The sequence below is a fragment of the Tamandua tetradactyla genome, chromosome 2 (assembly GCF_023851605.1).
Source record: "Tamandua tetradactyla isolate mTamTet1 chromosome 2, mTamTet1.pri, whole genome shotgun sequence".
NCBI lineage: Eukaryota > Metazoa > Chordata > Mammalia > Pilosa > Myrmecophagidae > Tamandua > Tamandua tetradactyla.
The window spans coordinates 47506730-47526372 of NC_135328.1; the positions used below are offsets into that span (position 1 = coordinate 47506730).

Below are 19643 nucleotides of genomic sequence, written 5' to 3' on the forward strand. Positions count from 1 at the left end.
GCCAATATGATGAGCAGTCTCACCACCCTCCCCCTCTCTGCGTGGGACATGACTCCCAGGGGTGTGGACCTTTCTGGCAATGTGGGACAAAGATCCTGGAATGAGCTGAGACTCAGCATCAAAGGACTGAGAAAAACCCTAGAATGAGCTGAGAATTAACATCAAGGGATTGAGAGAACCTTCTCGACCAAAAGGGGAAAGAATAAAATGAGACAAAGTATCAATGGCTGAGAGATTCCAAACAGAGTCGAGAGGTTATCTTGGAGGTTATTCTTACACATTAAGTAGATATCACCTTGTTGTTCAAGATGTAGTGGAGAGGCTGGAGGGAATTGCCTGAAAATGTAGTGCTGTGTTCCAGTAGCCATGTTTCTTGATGATGATTGAACAATGATATAGCTTTCATAATGAGACTCTGTGAATGTGAAAACCTTATGTCCGATGCTCCTTTTAGCTACTATATCAACAGAAGAGTAGAACATATGGAATAAAAATAAATAATAGGGGGAACAAATGTTAAATTCAGTTGGCAATAGTGGTAAATGAAAGTGAGGGGTAAGGGGAATGGTATATAGGTTTTTTTCTCTATTATCATTTTATTTCTTTTTCTGTTGTCTTTTTATTTCTTTTTCTAAATCGATGCAAATGTACTAAGAAATGATGAATATGCAACTATGTGATGATATTAAGAATTACTGATTGTATATGTAGAGTGGAATGATATTTAAATGTTTTGTTTATTTTTTTTAATTAATAAAAAAAAGTTTAAAAAAAAATCTCAAACTTTTTCTACAGGCTGATGAACGCAAAGATAGCGATGATGAAAAATCAGACAGGAACAGACCTTGGTGGAGAAAACGTTTTGTTTCAGCCATGCCTAAAGGTAATGTTATAAAATTATTAGAATGCTATATTAGCAACAAGAAGCAAAGCCCCCAAATATCTTTCAGAAAGCCAATATCTCTGAAACTTGCTGGATCTAAACTTTGTAGCTCCTTTTAGGATATATAAAATGGTTCCACTCGGATGCTGAGGTAGAGCTTTAGAAATGACTTTTTTTTTCTTTGCAGGAAGTGGTAGTGGTTTCATAAATGAAAATCATACTGGTCATAGTTGTTTAAATATCATATACATTTGCATTTAAACATAGGACTTTTAACATGTATATTGCTACTAATTATTACAGGAAAAAGGGATGTTGTTGGTAATTAAACATTGAAAATTCATCCTTTACATTCCTGGAACAAACTTAAGCTTATGTTTATGTTCTTTAAGATTTTAAAGTAAGTGTTAATAATATATATTGGAGGGCAATTGTGTAAAATTGTTTCCTTTTTGTTTGTTTGTTTGTTTGTTTTATAAATAGCCTGGCATCATCATACCAACAGATAATGAGATTTAAGTTTATTTAGGAATAAAGCTAGGGACTTCTTCCAAGCGTCTCTTCTCAGCACTGTGGCGCTGAGGAGAGCTGCTTTCACACCATACCTCAAGCCTGCTTGATGAGGTAGAGAGAATGATGTTCCAAGTTTTGAATGTGTTGTTTTATACAAAGGTTAAGAGGCAGTGATTTTGATTTGGTCTCAATGGATTACCAATAAATCATTCTTCCTTATGGCAGATGACCCCAAAGCAGATTCTGAAAGCTACTTTAAGAACTTTCAATGCCATTTTTAAAATGACTATTAATTGACACCCAGGATTTCTTAGCTTTTAAACTTTTCAACTTCCTTTCACTCAGAAATGTTGGCACACCAGTAACTCCAAAATGACTGCTGTCTTCCAAGTAGTGCAGTATGTTATATGTCACACTACTGACTTTATTTAATTTCCAGCTCCTATACCATTTAGAAAGAAAGAAAAACAAGAAAAAGACAAAGATGATCTGGGGCCTGACAGATTCTCAGCACTCACAGGTTTGTAGACCCATGGACTTCCTGGCTCCTTCATTCCCAGAGCACATATTTCATAACACTTTTCTTGGGTGTCATAAGCGTTGCCTTTTAGAAGAGTGTGTTGTGTGTGTTCAGTGGGGAGTATGTTCTTCATAGCCATGTGGTTTCCTGTTGGCGGCCACAGTGAATCTCAGTGTGCTCTTCCTGCAGACCGCCAGCGCCATCATCATCATCCATACCATAAGCTCCGTTTATGCTGAGGCCCCTGATCATGAGCTTCTAGGCCTACTGTGCAACTTGACATCTAGTGGGATGATGACACAACATGCCTTTTAGGAAAGTCTGTGGTGACAGTTTTAGTGCTATGCATGCCATATCTTTAGATCATTGATAGAACAGTTTTCTCTGTTAATCATAGACTTCCAAATTTATTTCCATCTGTAGTTTCTTCTTGATTATTCAGTATCATAGAGAAATCCTGTTTTACCTAATTTCCTTTTTTGATAATGAAGTATTATTCAAATGATATCATAGATGCCAACCATTATAATAAAAATTTTATAAGATTTACCAATTTTTTTCAGCTCAAACCATTTTAACATTGTTATCTGACTAAAGTACAACTGGGTTCCTTCCTCAATCAATATTTGTATTTCTGCAGCTTTTTTTTGGCACATTATGAATGAGTGCCCTAAAGAAAAGGGTTTAAAATAGTAGTGTTATGACTCAACCTTGAGTTTGATAGCTGTATCATTTCCAGTGGCTGTAGAGCACCTCGAGGGCAGTGCACGTCTTAGCTCTTTTTTTTTCTTATCTCAATTTTAAATTTTATTATCCTACAAAGTTAAAAATGAAGATTTTTATTTAAAAATGGGATAGTTTTCTAAGGAACATCTTGCTTAAATAGTGCAACACAATACAGGTATAATCCCATTTTAATGCATATTATTCTAATATCTGATATTTAGGTGTATTCCCATATCCTAGCATACATCCCATTTTTATTTGATATGGTGAGTTCCCTGGAATAAATGGTATTGTATAGCAAGGAGATGTGCGTGTGTGCAGGCCATGTTTTCCCAAGAGGAGTCAAACCTGTGTTAGTCAGCAGATATGTGTTGAACATCTGACTCATGCCAGGTACTGTGCTAAGTTTTGGGGGTATTAAGTCAAATAACCATGACACCTTGTCTTCAGGAACTTACAGTGTGATTGGGAAGAGTTGGGAAGACATTGTCCTTTTGCAAGGTATTTACATATTCTTACCATGTTACTGTTGTTAGAATAACACAAAATTTGCAAAGTAAAATATTTTTTTATTTAATTAATTTTATTTATTAAATGTACCAACATACAAACACAAACATTCTTACCATATGATCATTCCATTCAGCATATATAATCAGTAATTCACAGTATCATCACATAGTTGTATATTCATCATCATGATTGTTTCTTAGAACATTTGTATCAATTCAGAAAAAGAAATAAAAAGAAAACAGAAAAAAATTCATACATACCCCGTACCCCTTACCCCTTCCTTTCATTGAACTAGCATTTCAATCTACTAAATTTAAAAGTAAAATATTTTTAATGACATTCCTTGTTTTTAAAATGTTGAATTAATAACTTTGGAAAAGTTAAACTTTTTTTTACTCTGCCTTTTGGTGGTACATTCTTCTTGGTTCTTGGTGACTAGAAGCTCTACTTAGGGTATAGTAATTTTTTTTTATTAATTAATTTTCTTCCTGTATGATTCAAGGAATGTATCTTTCCCTCTGCTGAGGCAGAAATTTCTACCTGGAGCTAATTAGTGAATGACCCATTTAAAATTATCATTAAATAATGATAACATTAAATAAAATTTAAAATGTTATTAAAGAAGGATGAGCAATGGCACGGTGGCAGAGTTCTCGCCTGCCATGCTGGAGAGCTGGGTTTAATTCCCAGTGCTTGCCCATGCAAAAAAAATTAAGTTATTAAAAAAAATTTCTTAACAGTCTATTCATAATCCTACCACCTTAATGACTATGTTTTTTTCATGTTCTCTTTCAGTCTTTTTCCAAATTTGTATATGGCTCTTTGATGATTGAATCAGAGTTTGTATATAACTTTGAGTTCTTCTTTTACCATGTTATTTCGTAAACCCTCTCACTATTTCTGCTAGGTGTGGTTGTTTTTTAATCATTTTTATTGGCTATAAAATCTAATGTGTGATTCTTCTACAGCATAAACATTCTCTTAGTATTTGGAAATGTAGGTTGTTTCCAATTTTTAATGTGAACATACTGCTCACAGTTTTGTGTGTATGTATATATACATAACAAAAAAACACTATATATGTACATATGTGTGTATGTGTGTGTGTATTTATATACACACACTATATATATATATATATATAGTGTTATTCTTGTTTTGATTATTTTCCTCAGATAAATAACCATTTTTAAGAATGGTATTATAGAAATAAAGTGAATAAGCAACATTTTGGCATTCACTTTGTTTAGCCAAATTGTCCTATCCTTTTTTCAGAGCTCTGACCAGCCCTCAAAATCAGTAGCCAAAAAGAACGCTCCTTCCAAAACAAGATTCTGTGATAATACAGGTTTTATCAGTTTGCATTTTGAAAAGATCAAGTTTTATTAGGAGTACCTTAATCATCCAGATACCATTATATCAGAAAGATAAATTACCTCTCTATAATTTACTATTTTAATGAGACATGAATACCAAGTATTGTTTCATGTAAACAAAGGAAGAATTTATAGGTATGCTGCTTAACCTCTCTCTGTCTTATATAAAATGGGGGGTGATAATAGTAGCTCCCTAAAGGATCATTGAATTGATTATTGAGATAGTCTGTATAAGGTGCCTAGTACAGTACCTGGCATGTGGTGAGTGCTCAATAAATGTTAACTGTTAATAACACATGCACATGCCCATTCCCACACATCTAGTGATTTTTAAATGTCTTTAGAATTTTTCTATTCCATCAGAACGTGGACATTTATGGTCACCTCCTTGGCCCAGATCTGTTCCAGGAGTTTGTGTTTGACAGTGGAGCTTTATTTTGCCCCATGTATTTATAGCAATTCTTTGTTTTGACAACCCTTTTAATTCGTGACCATTTTAGACTCCAGGAGAACTTTCTGATGTGCTTATTTTGGTGATAGGATAATGGTCCTATCAGTAAATAGTGCTGCATTTGTGATTGTGATAAGCTTTTTCTCTGTGAATCCCAGATACATGTTCTAACGCTCCCCAAGAATGTCTAGATTATCTGGGAGGGCCTTTGACACCATTGCATGCATAAAGTGTTCTATTCCAGCAGCTGCACTGTCATGGTGAGATTTAGTGAGCTAGAATATGACTATCTGTAGGTTTCGAATGTCTATAGAGAGAAATTCATGAAAGGAAAATGGAAGAAGGAATTTTTTTAATAATAAGGACTTAATTCAGAGTTTGAATATTTTACCTGTTTTTTTCCTCTTTCCAACCTGGAGTGTTCTGAATAAATGAAATCTGCATATAAAATGCTTTATTAAAAATTCTTTTAACATGAATTGCTAATAATGATTTGGGTATAAGCACTTTAGAAAAACCTGTCATCCACTCAATCTGCATTGGACTTTGATGGCACTGTCATGTAGAATTCTGGTGATGGTGAGGAAATGGAGCTACTCCTCCCAATTTCCTGCTTTTGCAAGGCTCTAAAACCTAGAAATGGGATGAGAAGGCAGCTGCATGGTGCCTATTAACTTTGAGATATGTGCTCTTTTTTAAGTTTTACCTCCTAATCCGCCCTCGGGGTTTTGCTATTGGTGTCATACTAACATCAGAGTTTATACAAACAAAAGTTCACTAATTCTAGTGCTTTCTTCCTTTCCCTTGCAGATGATCCCAGCCCTAGACTAAGTGCACAAGCTCAGGTTGCTGAGGATATTCTGGACAAATACAGGAATGCCATTAAACGAACCAGCCCCAGTGAAGGAGCAATGGCAAACTATGAAAGTGCAGGTAATAATCACGATACAGAATTGAATACTAATTTGGATATCAGTGATAAAGGTAATCTAAATTAAAAGTAGTCTGTATAAAAAGAAATAGCTAAGGGAGTCCGTTTATTTCAAAATTACAGATTTAATAACAAAAAAAGTAAATTTATGTCCCAGTCTGCACTCTCCCAACTAAGCCTGGGTACCCTCTAATGTTCAAATGCCTTAGGATTGTCATCCCCATGAGTCTGGGTAACTTGCACAAAGAGGTGTGCTATAATGAAGGAGGTTCTTCTTCACTGCCTACCAAACTGTGATTTTATCTGGTTATACACTCTCAGACTCTTAGGATAAGTTATCCAATGTTGCTTGATACTTATTTTTTTAAGGATTCTGTTTTCTTCACAGTGAAATAAATAATAGCTGTCAGAAAAATATGGTATAGTTCCCATGATACATTAAGAGGGAGACAAAAAATATAGAAAAGCAGAAATAGTATGCTGCATAGATTTATGCTTCTGTGTGCACAGTGTGTCTTTGGAAGAACCTACAAAAAACTGGTAACGTGATTTGACTCTGAGGTGCATTCCTTGAAAGTTTGGAGTAGGGGCAAGAAAAGGAAATTTCTGTCCTACTTTTTTTTTGAGAAGTTATTGAAAGAATAATAAAGGTCTATATACTCTCTACACTTAAATTGTTAACACTGTGCCACATTTTCTCTGTATATTATTTTTTCTTTTATTCCTGAAACATATGAACTTATCTCCTAAGAATAAGAATATTTCCTGTGTATTCACAATCTCTTTACTATACTCAAGAACTTAATTAAAATGAATCAATTAAGTATAAACAGTCATGGAGACCACAAATCTGTCCTTGCTGCATTTTGAGACAGTACCCTGGCTTACTTGTGAGTGTAATGGGAAGAACTATGGTCAGGAAAATCAGGGTCCCTGAACTCTTGGTCAGCCTCAGCCATTGGCTAACCAAGGAATTAACAGCAGGCTTTTTTCTAATTTGGCAAGAGTCCATGGCTAGAAAATAGGGGTGTATATAAAATTATTTTTGTTCTTTTAGTTCTATGGATTCACTGATTCTGATTATAGAATATTAACCTTATTAAATTAATACATACTATCAGTTTTTTGGCTTAGGATTGGTATCAGAAGTAAAACCATTCACTTAAGACAACTGATCTGTTCATATCTTATCGTTCCATCAGTAGTTTAAATGTACTTAAATGCTGGAAGTCTCTTTCTCTCTCTTTGCATGTCTTTCTGCCTGTGTCTTTCCCACTCTTCCTCCCTTCCTCCTCCCCTTCTCTCCCTTTCTTATTATAAGACATAATGCTAATTTATTGTTGAGTTTTTCTGACTACCTACTGTTTCTAGAATATTCCAAAATTAACCTGGTTATCTTTTTTTTGGGGGGTGGGTGGGTTTTGTTTAGAGGTTATGGGTGATGGTGAGAGTGCACATGATTCTCCTCGTGATGAAACCCTGCAAAACATCTCAGCTGATGACCTCCCAGACTCTGCAAGCCAAGCAGCCCATCCTCAGGATTCAGCTTTCTCTTATAGGTATTTGATTTAAGACTTTGGGTTTGGACTTTTTATCACCAGTACATTTTGTATAAAAAGATAAGAATGAAATGCTATTAACTATGAGAACTTTATTTCAGATAAGATGCCACACATATTAAAGGCCTTAATCTAGGGATAAAACACTCATATGCCCACAGGGGTCAGGCAAGTAATTTAGAAGAAACAAGTTGCAGTGCTCCTGCCTTCTAAAGCTACCAGCCCATTTGAGAAATGTCAAAGAAGGACTGAGATAGTTAGCAGATGGAATCAACTATGAAGTTGTTAAATAATGCACTGTCCCCAGTAAACCTACTGAAGCCTTCTCAGTTTGTCCTTCTTCTCATGTCTTGCGCAGGTCAATTTATTTCTAATGGGGCTTGAGATAGAAAATGACTTTAGGAGCCTGAAATTTTTGCCTTTGATTTATAGGATCCTCTGCTTCTCCAACCAAGGAGCATCAGTTTTAAGGCATCTCCTTTCTTGTGGAGTTAAGAAGTTTTCTCTGTCTCTCTCTTTTTTATTTTTAACTTTTTATTACAGCAGTTTTGCAACATATACACAATAGAAGAGTACAAAAATGTACCCAGTTATCCAGATTAAACAGTTATTAATACATGGCTAATGCTATTTCATATTTACCCGCCTGAGGTTACTAAAGCAAACTTCAAACTGTATCATTTCATTTATAAATGTTATGAAGCTTTATAATTTTTTTCTGTAGTAAAATTAGGAGGAGTGGTGAGGAGAATTTAAAAAGATGTATTTTTATTGTAAAAGCTTAGCAAACATACACTCTTAACATACAAACATTCCATACATGATGTACAATCAGTGGCTCGTGATATCATCACGTAGTTGTGTATTCACCATGATCATTTTTTTTGAACATTTGTATCACTCCAGCAAAAGAAATAAAAAAGAAAAAACTCATACATACCGTACTCCTTACCCCTCCCTGCCATTGACCACTAATATTTCAATCTACTTAATTTATTTTAACCTTTGTTTCCCCTGTTATTTATTTTTTATCCATATTTTTTACTCATCTGTCCATACCCTAGATAAAAGGACATCACACATAAGGTTTCACAATCACGCAGTCACAGTGTAAAAGCTGTATCATTATACAGTCATCTTCAAGAAACATGGCTAGTAGAACACAGCTCAACAGTTTCAGGTACTTCCCTCTAGCCACTCCAGTACACCTTAAACTAAAAAGAGTATATCTGTATAATGTGCAGGAGTAACCTCCAGGATAACCTCTCAACTCTGCTTGAAATCTCTCAGCCATGGACATTTTATTTTGTCTCATTTCTCTCTTCCCCCTTTTTGGTCGAGAAGGTTTTCTCAATCCTTAGATGCTGGATCCTGGTTCATCCCAGGATTTCTGTCCCACATTGCCAGGGAGATTTACACCCCTGGGAGCCGTGTTCCACATGGGGAGTAGGACAGTGAGTTCACTTGCTGTGTCCACTTAGGGAGAGAGAGGCCACATCTGAGCAACAAAAGAGGTTCTCTGGGGATGACTCTTAGGCCTAATTTTAAGTAGGCTTAGCCTGTCCTTTGCAGGAGTAGGTTTCATAGGGGTGACCCCAAGATCGAGGGCTCAGGTAAACAGAATTTTTATATTCCAACCATGACTTATTTTGTTTTGCTAAATTTATCAAGCAAAATAAACCATTATATAATTTATATAACCATTATATCAAGAGCCTTTACAAAGTTGGTGCATATTATATTCAGTCAGTTTGATTTTGAAATTATTTGTTTTATAGGAACAAAACTAATAGGGTAAGATTCTATGGTAGTCAGATAAGGAAGACAAGTGTTAATCTTGCAGAGAAGGGGTAAACTTTGCCCTGTTCTCTAAGGTGTTTTTGGCTTCTTTCTTTGGATAGCAGTTCTGGATATTCTAAAGAATCTCTGGTCCATGCTCAACAAGACTAGGAAGGACCACAGGCATTAAAAGATGAGAGATTTGATTATTTCTCCCGTTACAAGGAGCTACATTGTTGTGCAGAATGACACCTTACTGAAGGGTGCTCTACCACCATCGTGTTCAGTTCAGTAGTTGTTAGTTAAAAGGAAGCAGGTTTTGGCTCCACACAGAAAACTTTCAAGCAATAGAGCAATAGAAAGGGCTTTTTGTAAGGTGGTGAACTTGTCTTATGGCAGGATCAGCATTTCTGAAGAGCTATAGTAGAAGGGATTCTTATTTTGGGTTGTGTAGTGGATCTGATGACTTCTGTGGTCCCTTCCAACTCTGTAATAATATGCTTTTCTGACTTCCTCATTGTACCTAGCATAGAGCAAAACATATGATAGAAGTTCAAAAAAGATTTGTTGTTTGACTAATACTGGAATATTTTTTGTCCAGAGCACTTTTAAGGAACAAAGTTGTAAGTAACTAGAAACGCTGTTCCTTTAAATGAGGTTCCAATAAATTGAAAATTACTTTTTTTTTGCATGGGCAGTCACCAGGAATCAAACCTGGGTCTCAGGCATGGCCAGCGAGAATTCTGTCACTGAGCCACCATCACACCGCCCAAAATTACCTTTTTTTATCGCCATTTGAAACATTTGAATCCTGAAGTAGCATATTAATTTATATAGTAAATGTTTATAAAATGCAACCATATCTAAATAAAGAAATTAATATATTTCCTACTCATTCTTCAGAGATGCAAAAAAGAAACTAAGGCTTGCTCTTTGCTCTGCGGATTCTGTTGCCTTTCCAGTGCTAACTCATTCAACAAGGAATGGTTTACCAGACCACACAGACCCAGAAGGTAAGTTCTTGCATGGCAGTTTATATTTTCCTATATAGGTTGAACTGTATGCCAATATTCAGCTTTTCAAGCTATATAGCAGTTTCATTTGGTTTAATCTAAAACATTTATATTGGTATCATTTAAGGGACTCTGATTCGTGGTGATTCATTATTGTGTTCTATAACTGGAAGTGACAGTATAGCTTAGTTGTAATGAAACATGGGATGTTTGACATCCTACATGCTGAGGTATTACATACAGCCTATGTAAACCCATGGAAATTCTCAACAATAACAGAATTTTTTTTGTTTTGTTTAGATAATGAAATAGTATGCTTCTTAAAAGTTCAAATAGCTGAAGCAATTAATTTACAAGATAAGAACTTAATGGCTCAACTTCAAGAAACAATGCGTTGTGTGTGCCTCTTTGATAATAGGACTTGTAGGAAACTTCTGGCATCTATTGCTGAGGACTACAGGTAATTTACCCTACATGTTTGGCTTTCAGATCTAGTTTTCAGTTGCAAGCATTTTCTCCTTAGCAGAGCACTTGGCTATATTTACCTGCATGTAGATTTCCAAAGAATACATGTACATATTTAATTTAGAAATGTAGTCATAAATAAGGCAGGTCTTATTAATAAAGAAATGCAGTTTACTTTAGGTTGGCACAGAAAACATTTTTAGCAAAGAGGTATGCCTTTGTTGTGAGATCAGGATAACGAGAATATCATTTCCCTTTGTTTAGGGATGATAGGAAGCCTACTTTCCTGGACCAGAGAAGCAGGGCTAGCTAGCTACGTTTAGAAATTGCTACCCTTTGTCTGCTGTCTGTCCTTTGCAATTGGTTATGGAGAAAAACTGAGAGCCTTAGGAAGTGATATGGCTTTGAGGCTTAGGGGATGGGTACCCTAATGATTATTTTTAAAAAAATTTATTTATATTTAATTGTGATAAATGTACATAACAAAAATTATTTTAATCATTTTCGGTGGACAATTCTTTGACTGACAATAGTGTGTTAACTTTCACAATTATCTGTTTTCAGACTGTTTTCTTTGTCCTTAGCCAAAACTCATTCATTTAGCAACAATTCCCCATCCCCTCTCCCTGCACCTGAGGACCACTATTCTGCTTTCTATCTCTATGAATTTGCTTATTGTATTTCATAAGAAAAATCAAACAATATTTGTCCTTTTGTGTCTGGCTTATTTTGCTCAGCGTGATGTTTTCTTTCATCCTTGAATCTTGTAGCGTGTACCAACACTTCATTTCTTTTTACAGCTGAATAATGTTCCATTGTATGGAAACACCACGTTTTGTTTATTTATTCATGTGTTGGTGGACACTTGGATTGCTTCTACCTTGTTCAAGTCCCTGCTTTGAGTCTTTTGGGTATTCATCTAGGAAAGGGATGGCTGGGTCGTATGGTAATTCCATGTTTAACTTTCAGAGGAACTGCCAAACTGTTTTCCACAGTGGCTGCACCATTTTACATTTCCCACCAGTAGTGTAGAAAGGTTCCTGTTTTTCTCCATCCTTGCCAATACTTGTTGCTTTCAGTTTTTTTGATAATAGCCATCCTAGTGGGTAAGAAGTGTTATCTCAATATAGTTTCAATTCGCATTTCTTTAATGGCTGAGGATGTTGAGCACATTTTGATATACTTATTGTTCATTTGAATATCTTCTTTGGAGAAATGTCTGTTCAAATCCTTGACTCATTTTTTAATTAGGTGGTTGTCTTTTTGTTGTTGAGTTATAGGAGATTGCTCTAATGATTCTTACGTTGAAACTATAAGCAAATAATTGGTGGGGGATGACCAAGTGATATATATTAATCTTTATTTTGTTGTTATTTTTGCTTTCTGTAGCAATCAATTCCCTGGTAAGTATGAGGTCCTATCAATGTGGAGACTATGTTTCAATATAAAATAGTATGCAAAGGGACATTTTACATTAGTAACGTTCAGCAAGGTTAGGTAGTTAAGTGTTCAGTTCAGTAGTTGATACTCTTCACAGATATGCAAGATGGGTCTATGTCTTAAGCTGGCAACATCATTAGGTCTCAGGAATTTTGATTGCAGCTGGGCATACCACCTGTAAAACTAGAGTCTATGAAATAATTTTTTGATGAAAAATTAGAACTCTTGAACTCCAAAGAAACTATGCACCATATTACATCTGATGTCCTGCAAAATATTCGTCCTTTTAGGAAAAGGGCCCCATATATTGCTTATCTAACTCGTTGTCGGCAAGGATTACAAACCACACAGGCTCATCTGGAAAGACTGCTCCAAAGGGTTTTACGGGACAAAGAGGTGGCCAATCGGTATTTTACCACTGTTTGTGTGAGGTTACTGCTTGAGAGCAAAGAAAAGAAGATCAGAGAGTTCATTCAAGGTAACTATCTTTAGATTAAGTATCTCTTCAGACATATATAATTGGGTAGATTTGGGAGTTTTGTTTTGCTTTGTTATGTTAGGTTTTTGAATACCTGCATGTTTCAGAAAGTTCCTTAAATACCTAGAGTTATTTTATGGTTTCTTAATAATTAAACTTTGATATCAAGCTAATATTGTATTTTTATCCTGGATGGAAGAATATCTATGATTTATTTAAAAGTTGGGAAAATTAGTAAATTTTTGGATCTACAAAAATTATCTTACTCCTTGAAACAAAATTAATTGGGCAGTGCAACAGTGGCTCAGTGGCAGAATTCTTGCCTGCCATGCTGGAGACCTGGGTTCAATTCCTGGAGCCTGCCCATGCCAAGAAAAAAAAGAAAGAAAACAAAATTAATCTTTCTTATTACAAATCCCTTGCTCTTACACTTTCACATATTTCTTACTTTCTCCTGATTTTAATGACTCGGCTGCATATTCTCCTAAGGCAAACCAAGCCCAGACACCTTTGGCATTATATAGAGTCTATGTAGCTAGTGATTAAAATGATTTCTCTTTGTTTTTTTTTTATTTATCAGTTTATTTTATTTTTAAAAATTGTTATTTTGAATTGGAGACTTTCAGAAACTGACAGCAGCTGATGATAAAACTGCTCAGGTAGAAGATTTTCTACAGTTCCTTTATGGTGTGATGGCCCAGGACGTCATATGGCAGAACGCAAGTGAAGAGCAGCTTCAGGACGCTCAGCTGGCCATCGAACGGAGTGTGATGAATCGGATCTTCAAGCTTGCTTTCTATCCTAATCAGGATGGGGACATACTTCGTGACCAGTGAGTAAACTTCTGTGTGTCGTGGCTGTGTTGGACTACGTAGGGATGCATCAGGTAGCCCCATATTTTAGGCAAGCTATACATCAGAGACTTAGTATCTGGTACTAGACGGAAATGCATCAGTTTCACAAGATAAAACCCATCAGACTCACAAGATAAAAAAGAATTATACCCATGCACTTCCCAAAACAAACAAAAATTCAACAAATGGTGACCCAATAATGGGATACTCAGATGGAAAAAGGATGAAATGTGACCTCCCCACCATACAGCATACAAAAAAAAAAAAAGAATTATAATGTCTACTGTTTTCAGGGATGTGGGGAATTAGTCCATAAGGAGTGTAAATTGGTATGGCCTTTTTGGAAGGCACTGCTATTTACTCTACCCAAAATGTTCTCTTCTTTCTTCATGTGACTAATTCTCCCTCTCTTTTTCATTTTTAAATTAACTCCTATCATTGAAATCTTGACTCAAGCATCACTTCCTTGGGAAAACCTTTCTGACTAGGTTAAATCCCTGTTATAGCTGTCTCAGGCCTGTGTACCTTTCTTTCATAGTGCTTGCCAGTATTGCAATTTTATATTTATTTTGATCACAGGTTCTTAACCCAGCACTATTGATATTCTGGGCTAGATAATTCTTTCCTGGGTTGGAGATGGGGAGCATCCTGTGCATTGTAGGATGTTTAATGACATCCTTGGCCTCTATATACTAGATTCTAAATGCCATTAGTATCCCATCCCCCAAGTTGTTACAACACAGAACGTCTTCTGACATTGTCAGGTGTCTTCTTTAAGGCAAAATTGCCCTCTGTTCTTGAGAACCACTGATTTACATGATCATTTGATGAAGGTTCCTCTCTTCCACTAGATTGTTCACTCCTTGAGAGCAGGAACATAATGTTTTTATTTACCACTCTATCACAGTGTCAGGTACAGTGCCTGGCATTTAATGTATACTCATTATAGATTTATGAGGATGAATAGTTATATATTTGAATACATAAAATATCTGGATTGTTAACAGTGGTTATTTTTGGGTAGCAGGAGTGTGGTTGATTTAACATTTTTGTCTTTCCTCATCTGTGTTTTCTTGAGCACTACTTCACAACCTTATTTCTGCCCCAAACATGTTGAGGTTGCCACCAGGTTCCCCAGCAATAACAGTCGCTCACTGTGTCTGACTCTTGAGGGGATCAGATAACAGGATCTTAGGGTGGGTCATTAGTGGTTTAAATAAGATTTTTTTTAATGGAAATTTTAAGATATTATATATATATATGAGAAGATTTGCTTTCCTGTGAATGGATTAGGATGGTTCCAGCCTGCTTCCCTCACTTGTTCAGTTTCAGAGGCTTTTAGTCCAACTTTTTTGTGCTTCTATGCTCTAGATGGCTCTGTTTTCTCTCCAAAATGCAAGTCTTGGCCTTTAGACATGGGATAAGGAGTGGAGACATCCAAACTGTTATTACTGCAAAGAGCAAACTTGAAGTAGATTATTCCTACCCACTCCTCTTTTTCAGGTTTTAGAGTGGAGAAGCAGTGCAGCATTCTGGAAAACTGCTCCTGGGCTAAGGGCTAATCTCCTTTCTACCTTGTGATGCTTTCCTCATCTGAGGAAGCACTTCCCTACTCTCCCATATCTACTCAGTTCATTCATCATTTCTAAGCAAATCCTAAATATGAGACTTACTTTCTTTTCTTTGTGTATAGTGTGTGTACCTTTTAATTCACTATGTAGGGTTTTCCGTTTTTAACATTTAATATTGTTTTGGGCACAAAATTTTATATTATGTTGTAGAGTATCTGAAGGGGGTACATGGGGAAGAATCAAGGACGATGTCAAAACTGCCCCAAGATTTGTTAACTGCCATATAAGTTCACTTATTATGAAAACATGAACAAAAATATACAAGTGGAAGCAAAAAATTATACTCAGAAAAACAGTATCTTAGAAGAAAAAGTAAAGCTAATGATAGATCTTTATTTTACAATATGTGTAATTTTACTAATTTATTAAAGCAAATTTAACAAAATTCATATACAAAGTATTAACCGGGGCAGTGTGATGGTGGCTCAGTGGCAGAATTCTTGCCTGCCATGCTGGAGACCTGGATTTGTGCCTGCCTATGCGAAAAAAAAAAAATTAACTGGTTTATAGTGGTCATTTAAATATCTGCTACATCAAATCCAGAATGTTAAGATGGCAAAATTATATTAAGCAAAGTTTGCACCAACGAAACCAACCCAGTAATTCAGGCTGAACATTCAACTTTCTGAACCACTTCTTCAGGTATGCAAAAGACAGGTCTAACAGGTTTAATTTGTTCTTCCCACAAAAGTGATAGTCCAGCAATTCCAAATAAAGTATGGAAAGAATCTGTCATATCATCTGGCCTGTCTGCAAATCTTCTTCTTTCTTCCTCTTGACATTCCAAGATGAAGCTATGTAGTTTTTCCCCATTAACCCAATGATGCCTTCCAGTGATCTTTAGGGAAGCCAACACGCACCATGAACAGCATACATTTGGTACCTTCTCTGGCCTTACATTGATTCCACCTGACAAAAACTTGTTTACAAATAAATCCATTAATCCAGTAAATCATAATTTACTTGATACAACTGACTAGTGATAGCCAGGTATCTGGTGCAACAATAGATCTGCCCAGCATTGGGATTCAAAACCTGATCTGCAACCAAATCTACCATCAAAGTTCATACAGCTTAAAACAAAATTAATGGCCTTTTCCACATTAATGGCATCCAGCTTCCTCAATAGAGCCTGAGTTACCACTACAGAAAGATCTTGTATCAATTTCTCCTCAGATGTCTCCAGCTAAAGACCAGTCTTCTATCTGTAAATTTTTAACATATTCCACATTTTTATTTATGTCAATAACGTTAATACTGTCATACAGACTAAGAATCTGAACAGCACTAAGAGTGTACAAAAGATAAAGATCATGTCCAATACTTATTCCACCATACCCATGTTGGCACGATTTAAAAAATGTTAGTATTTCCTCTCTATTCATATGATGAAATTGTCCCATGAGATCCATTGCTGAATACTAGTTAGATGACACTCATTCTCAAGTACTCATACACACAGTATTCATAATCTCGAGCTGTGGGATGCAATGTGACCTGCATGTTTCTTCACTAGTAGGGTGTTGAGTGCATCTCGCTGGCTAACAGTATCCTTTTGCAGTGTGCCCATGTCTGAGAAGGAAAAGAATGACTTTCTTGACAAAAAAAAAAAAAATACTTATAACTAAGAATACTTCAACTATAATTGTAATCTAAATCTAGAAATATGTGTAAAATGTCTTTATGGTTTTAAAAAATCAATTATGACTACCTTATTTTTTGAAATGTGTACTTATATATGTATTTTTGGGAGTTTTCAGGGTTCTTCATGAGCATATTCAGAGATTGTCTAAAGTAGTAACTGCAAATCACAGAGCTCTTCAGATACCAGAGGTAATACAGGTTTATATAGCATGATTGATACTATTATTAACTAAAAGCTACTCAGTATACATATATGTATAACCAATTTTCCTAAGAAATGGAATATAATAAAATATCAAACATTATTTGCAATGAATGTGTTCCATTCTAACCGTAAAGTTTCCGAAGGTGCTTCCTGAAGCTGGAATTCCTTGACATTGGAAGTGACACCAGTGGTAGAAAGGAGGGAGAACTAGCACAGAGAAGCTTCTCCTAAAGTCGCTCAGTGTGCCGGAGGACTTCTGGTCCCCAAACCTGCTCTACCAGGGCAGTGTGTTAACATTGATGCCTTATAGTCAGGCTTCTGCAGGAACTTCCTGTTTGAAGGAAGGGTCCAGTGGCACTCCAAAAAGCATAAAAAAGGCTGTTCCAGGAGAAGTTGAATCTTAATGGACCCCAAGGATATCTTTTAGTTATTGATATTAACATTTTTACCTGTCGTACAACTCTTACAAAAAAAACACGAAAATTTCAGATATTTGAACTTTCTAATTGTTATATTAAAATCTCCATTATTGGTGTATTGGAGTGGCTGGAGGGAAGTACCTGAAACTGTTGAGTTGTGTTCCATAGCCTTGATTCTTGATGACAATTGTAATAGATATTATGTTTTAAAGTGTAACAGTGTGATTGTGAAGACTTTGTGTCTGATGCTCCTTTTATCCAGGTTATAGACAGATGGGTAAAAAATAAATAATAGGGGTAAAATAAATCAGTTAGGTGGAAATACTAGTAGTCAATTAAAGGGAGGGGTAAGGGGTATGGTATGTATGAGTTCTTTCTTTTTTCTTTCTTTTTCTGGAGTGATGCAAATGTTCTAAAAATGATCATGGTGATGAATACACAATTATGTGGTGATATTGTGAGCCACTGATTGTACACATGTATGAACTGTATGTGTGTGAAGATTTTTTTTTAAATCTCCATTAATGGAACAGGAATTAGCATATTCTCGTTATCTTTGATTTTTCAAATCTGTTATTTTTAGAACTACAACAACAAGGAACATATCCATTTTTAAAGTGTCATCTTTTAATGGCTTGATTGTGCTTTTGGAATCAGCTAATAAATAGAGAAAAGTTCTATTCTAGCTGTTTGAGAAAGATAGTTATTAGAAATGTTATGAGTTCTAGACTCTGTATTATTGTATGCCTTTTCTGAGTGGCTGTCTTGGTTGCTTTATTTTAAAATGCGCAGCAAATTGCAAATTAAAAGTTAAATTTTCCAGCCTGGGTTGGAGGGAACGAAACTGCAACATGGTTTTTACTGAAGAAGGGAAACGGCAACAACCATACTCTTCTCCCTCCTGCTGTGGAGGTAGCTGGGGTTGCTGTCTGCTTTCAGGGTGGTTGCTGCTGTCAGATTGAGTATCTCTGTAATCTGTTTGTGGTCTTATTTAGGTCTATCTCCGAGAGGCACCATGGCCATCTGCACAATCAGAAATCAGGACAATAAGTGCTTACAAAACCCCTCGAGACAAGGTGCAGTGCATCCTGAGAATGTGCTCCACTATTATGAACCTCCTAAGCCTGGCCAATGAAGACTCTGTCCCAGGAGCAGATGACTTTGTCCCTGTCTTGGTATTTGTGTTGATAAAGGTGGGCCCTTTATTATGATGAAAGAAATTTATTTAGCATTCTGAGGAGAGTGGTGGTGCAGGGCTTTTTCAAGTCTCCCACAAAGATTGTGTCTAATGTCAAGATTTGCTCTGTTCGGAAGTTAGGTTTTCAAAAGAAAGAATGAGAGAACTAGATTCCTAGATGTACATTTTCACCCTTTAAAGCAGTGCCTGAAGTTCCTGATTAAAAGCATGCAAATTCCTTGAGTTCAGGAATCATTATCTGTTATTCACTAGCATATCCTTAGCACCTAAACAGTGCCTGGCACATAGTTGGGGCTTAGTATGTGTTTATTAAACAAATGAATGAGGGCAGGTTTTTTAGGTTGTACTTTTGTCATCTTCTTTCACATTGAATTCTACATAGTGCTTGTAGCATATTGATATTTATTGTCCTTTTTTGGCTTTAAAATTAAAGTTTCATCATTTAAAAAGTTTAGGGCTTGGGGTGGTGGTGGCTACAATTAGGATGCACACAGCCACTAATCCTATGTCAGTCATATGTTTGAGTCAGCATAGCCCAACTCTTAATTCTTTATGCAAAAGTCAGCTATTCATTAATATATCTAAATTAACCAAACATTAGACTCAAAAATGATTTTTTCAGATCAGTTCTTAAGTTAATATCTAACATATATGTGCCATATATCTTATAATTCTTATGTTTGCAGTATACCTGTAACCTGAATTCTTGGCTCAGAGTTAATCCAGAGAATCAGTTTGTTTTCAGCCATCATTGTTCCTCCTTTTGGCCACTGCTTTTCTCTCTTGCACATATTTGTCTATACGTCCCCTTTGCAGAGCTGATTTTAAGCTAGTTTTAAGGAAAAGACCTTAGTTTGTCTTCCTAACCACTTAACTCCCCTGTGAAAGAAGATAGAAAAAAAATAGGAGACATTCTGTGTTCTCTCTCGGATCAAAGCGTATATTATCCTTTCCTTTCTCAGCTGCTTCTACCAGGCTTACTAACCAGATATAACTCAGTCTGCCTACAGCTCTTACTTCCTTGTCTAGCATTCTGAAATCATGG

At 35.9% G+C, this 19643-nt stretch overlaps 1 protein-coding gene and 1 pseudogene across 6 annotated transcripts in view; one reads left to right on the plus strand and one right to left on the minus strand.

Moving 5' to 3' along the window:
- Window positions 1–19643, plus strand: part of GAPVD1 (GTPase activating protein and VPS9 domains 1) — a 126978-nt gene that overhangs the window by 103075 nt on the left and 4260 nt on the right. For 4 of the 6 annotated variants that reach the window (XM_077144887.1, XM_077144843.1, XM_077144836.1 and 1 more), the window contains 10 exons: window positions 796–883; window positions 1836–1916; window positions 5793–5915; window positions 7343–7472; window positions 10155–10264; window positions 10565–10724; window positions 12460–12647; window positions 13266–13479; window positions 16893–16965; window positions 18396–18593. In XM_077144887.1, the coding sequence (XP_077001002.1) occupies window positions 796–883; window positions 1836–1916; window positions 5793–5915; window positions 7343–7472; window positions 10155–10264; window positions 10565–10724; window positions 12460–12647; window positions 13266–13479; window positions 16893–16965; window positions 18396–18593 (1365 nt within the window). The remainder of the gene's footprint in view (window positions 1–795; window positions 884–1835; window positions 1917–5792; window positions 5916–7342; window positions 7473–10154; window positions 10265–10564; window positions 10725–12459; window positions 12648–13265; window positions 13480–16892; window positions 16966–18395; window positions 18594–19643) is intronic. The other 2 variants (XM_077144859.1, XM_077144869.1) reach the window with 1 other exon arrangement.
- LOC143673535 (geranylgeranyl transferase type-2 subunit beta pseudogene) lies at window positions 15694–16820 on the minus strand (annotated as a pseudogene).